Source organism: Phanerochaete carnosa (assembly GCF_000300595.1).
Source record: "Phanerochaete carnosa HHB-10118-sp unplaced genomic scaffold PHACAscaffold_529, whole genome shotgun sequence".
Classification (NCBI taxonomy): Eukaryota; Fungi; Basidiomycota; class Agaricomycetes; order Polyporales; family Phanerochaetaceae; genus Phanerochaete; species Phanerochaete carnosa.
Genome location: NW_006768156.1, coordinates 1 through 3,155, shown reverse-complemented (window position 1 = coordinate 3,155; position 3,155 = coordinate 1). Strand labels below are relative to the sequence as shown.

Here is a 3,155-nt window from a genome sequence, read left to right as displayed (position 1 = left end):
TGCTCTCGGCGCGTGATGATCGATGATCCTTCACGTAGCTTCAAGGCTCGCGAAGAGGCTGTCTAGCCTAAACGAGGTGAGTTTCGTCTGCTGGAACGTACATTGGATTCTGATCGGTGTGAGCGTGACAGATCCTGGAGCCGCCGCTTGGACGTTATGAACATTGGCCCTCCTCGTTTCTATGATTGCACGCCGCCCTCAGGATTCCGACGACCACTACCTCCGGGCTACATACACGACCGATTTCCTCCAACCGCGAACGCGCTCCTGCTCTGCATTGAGACCGCGACTACGACCAGGATAGAGATGCAAGATTTGCTCGTCGTGAATCGTCGCCGCCATCGCCTAGCTTGGAGACCCGTGAGGAGCGTGAGCCGTCGAGTATCTGGCAACTTTCCTGCATTGTCGTCTTTTCTACTCCCCGGGGATATACCGCCCCCCCACCCGTTTGACACTCGTCCCCCAAGTGCACTTCTTTCCGGCGGGTACCCTCCTGGTGACCAGGAACGCAACTGATCCGAACGTGCTCGCCATTTATCAATCGGTGCAAGCCCGGGAAGCTACAACTGGATTCGCGGTCGCAGCCCCAGCCTGCCACGTTGTACCAACTCAGCCGTCGACGACCTCAGACCGCCGGTGAAACGAGCGAAGGACGATGCGTACGATGCTTCGGGATACTATTCCTCTGCACCGGATGCGGTCGATGCCGGGCGTAACTACCCGCCGCCACCGCGATTGCGTACACCACCGCCGGGGCCTCCGGGCGCGTACTACGACGGTACCAGAGGCTATCCCCCGTGGGGTGTGAGCCCTGCTCCTTCAGCTCGTGATCGTGATCGCGATTACATGGACGGTAGAGGCGGATATGCGCCCCTACGACAGGCGAGAGCCTGCATCACTGGACAGAATGCCTCCGCCGAGATCACCGGCACCGTATACCAGAGGCGGCTAAGGAAGGGATGAGCGCCGGTATCGTCCACCACGACCGCGATTACTTGAGAACGCGACGAGCTAGGACATTTGATGTACTTCTGCTGCTGTGTCTTGCATACTTGTTTGCGTGTGCACTGTCTAATCAAAAATTTGGTCGCATATGCGTATTCCATGTTTCGTTGTGCAGTGTTTTTGTCGTGGTATCTATGACCATGCCCTCTATCATGCACTCACGCGAGCTGGCTTCGAGCGAAATGGACGACGGGTGTGGATGATGCATCAGTTCTCGCCGCGTGTCGGGCACTGCCTGCCTATTGCCCCACGGTCCTCGTATCAGGGCGCGTGTGAGGTCCTCACGGTGCTCGTCCCGGCTCTCTCTCGCCCGTCCCCCATCGAGTTGCATATCCAACAGCGATTATTCACTTCTGATCATGTCTATCCCAAACACACATCCTGTACCCAGACATCAAGGCGCCTCAGCCGGCTTCTTACGCTTTCAAAAGCTCTGGGAGGACGCCATTCTCAAGTACAACAATGTTACGGACTCGAACCTCCGTCGCTCACCCCTCTTCAACAAAATGATCTACGCAAACTCCGTCGAGGAAGTTGTTCGCGTCCTCGAAGAGCACAAGAAAGGCTTCAGGGCTTTTCGCAAACACGGCGAGAAGGCCCGTGCTGTTGTGGCACCGATCTTTACCTTCACGAAGCTGCTCATCGACGCTGGTGGCGAGGCGGCTGTGGCTTCAGTGTGTGCTCTGCTTATGTTAATTGCCTTTCTCTCATCTACAAACAGGGTGTGGTGCCCGGCGGCAAGGCTATTTTCACAGCGTTCGGGGTCCTTCTGGAGGTACGTCCGCCATTTGCATCCAAACTCTGTCAACTCTCATTTCCGGGGCTAACAATCATCAAGGCAGCCGAAAAGGTTAGCCAGAGCTTCGATGCTATCGAGGGACTTCTGTCAAGGCTCGGAGGGGTCCTCAGACGCCTTCACAATCACCTGCGATCATACACGGTGCTTAACGATCAACTGGAAGACATTTTTGTTCGCGCGCTTGTCCAGCTGCTCGATGTACTCGCTCTCTGTACAAAATATATCAGGAAGCGAGTGTCATTGCGTGACACAATTTTGAAGCGCACGGGTAGGGAATATTCACATTCAGATCACTGTGGGAGTTATTCCTAACCATCGAGGTAGGAGACTACAGTCGAGCTCTCCTTGGAAACAAGGATGTAAAGGATGCACTTGAGAAGCTAGACAAGCTCACAAAGGAGGAGCTTTTGGCCAATACAGCTCAGACACTTGATGTGGTGCAAGGCATAGCCAATGGTGTTGATGCTGGTCTGTCATCACCACATGTAGTGCATCTTTGCATATTCTCATCTGATGCATTTCTAGTGTGCAATGATCTTGCCGACCTGCGAGGCATTGGAGCTAGCACTCTCAACCTGCACCGTGAGGACTGCATCTCTGGGGTATTCAATCTGGCTTAACCAGGCTTGCAGTTGACAAGGACATACAAGACTGGCTAGCTTCTCCTGATCCCAGTCAAAATCATGAGGAACGACGAACTTCACACTTGGCAGGCACTTGCACATGGTTCTTTGACAGCAAGTTTGAAGAGTGGAAGGACAGTAAGAATGGTGTGTACTGGATCCATGGGAACCGTAAGTCTTCTATTCAGCTGTGGTGGTCATTCAATAACTTTGTGTTGTAGCTGGAACAGGGAAGAGTGTTCTTTGGTGTGTACAGCTTAAAGTTGGCTAACACCCCGTTAGCACTAATGGTATACCTTGGCAACTATAGCTCATCTATCATTGAACATATCTCCTCCATCTCTGGCCTGCACATGGCCTACTTCTACTTTGATTACCGCCGCACTGAGATGCAGACCATAACTGGCCTGTTGGCCTCTCTCATTTACCAACTTGCTATTTGCTCTGAACAGTGTCACCAAGTTCTGATGAAGTTCCGTGCAGAGAACAGGGCCAAGCTCAGCCCTACCAGGGAGCTTCTTATTGACTGCCTAGAGCAGATCCTCCAGGCTTCCACCAGTGGAGTGGTTATCATCATTGATGCTCTTGATGAGTGTCCACACTCTATCAGACAATCTGAACTATTCCCTACCCTCCACAGACTTGTGTCAAGGAGCCTTGGAGGCCTACACATTCTCTTCACAAGCCGGCCTGAGGCTGACATCCAGAAGGCTATATCTGGTTTTCCT

The 3,155-nt window shown here is 53.1% G+C and overlaps 2 protein-coding genes across 2 annotated transcripts; both read left to right on the top strand.

Moving 5' to 3' along the window:
• Window positions 1–156: 156 nt before the first annotated feature.
• On the top strand, window positions 157–1,135 carry PHACADRAFT_214780 (uncharacterized protein; the record flags this gene model as incomplete). Its single annotated transcript, XM_007402890.1, has 2 exons — window positions 157–485; window positions 552–1,135. The coding sequence occupies 2 exons, from the start codon at window positions 157–159 to the stop codon at window positions 961–963; spliced, it is 741 nt and encodes a 246-aa protein (XP_007402952.1). The 3' UTR covers window positions 964–1,135.
• Window positions 1,136–1,364: 229 nt separating this feature from the next.
• On the top strand, window positions 1,365–2,424 carry PHACADRAFT_202741 (uncharacterized protein; the record flags this gene model as incomplete). The annotated part of the gene is made up of 5 exons (XM_007402889.1): window positions 1,365–1,679; window positions 1,727–1,780; window positions 1,844–2,072; window positions 2,129–2,272; window positions 2,330–2,424. 5 exons carry the CDS (start codon window positions 1,365–1,367, stop codon window positions 2,422–2,424), a joined length of 837 nt encoding a protein of 278 aa, XP_007402951.1.
• Between the last annotated feature and the right edge of the window lie 731 nt (window positions 2,425–3,155).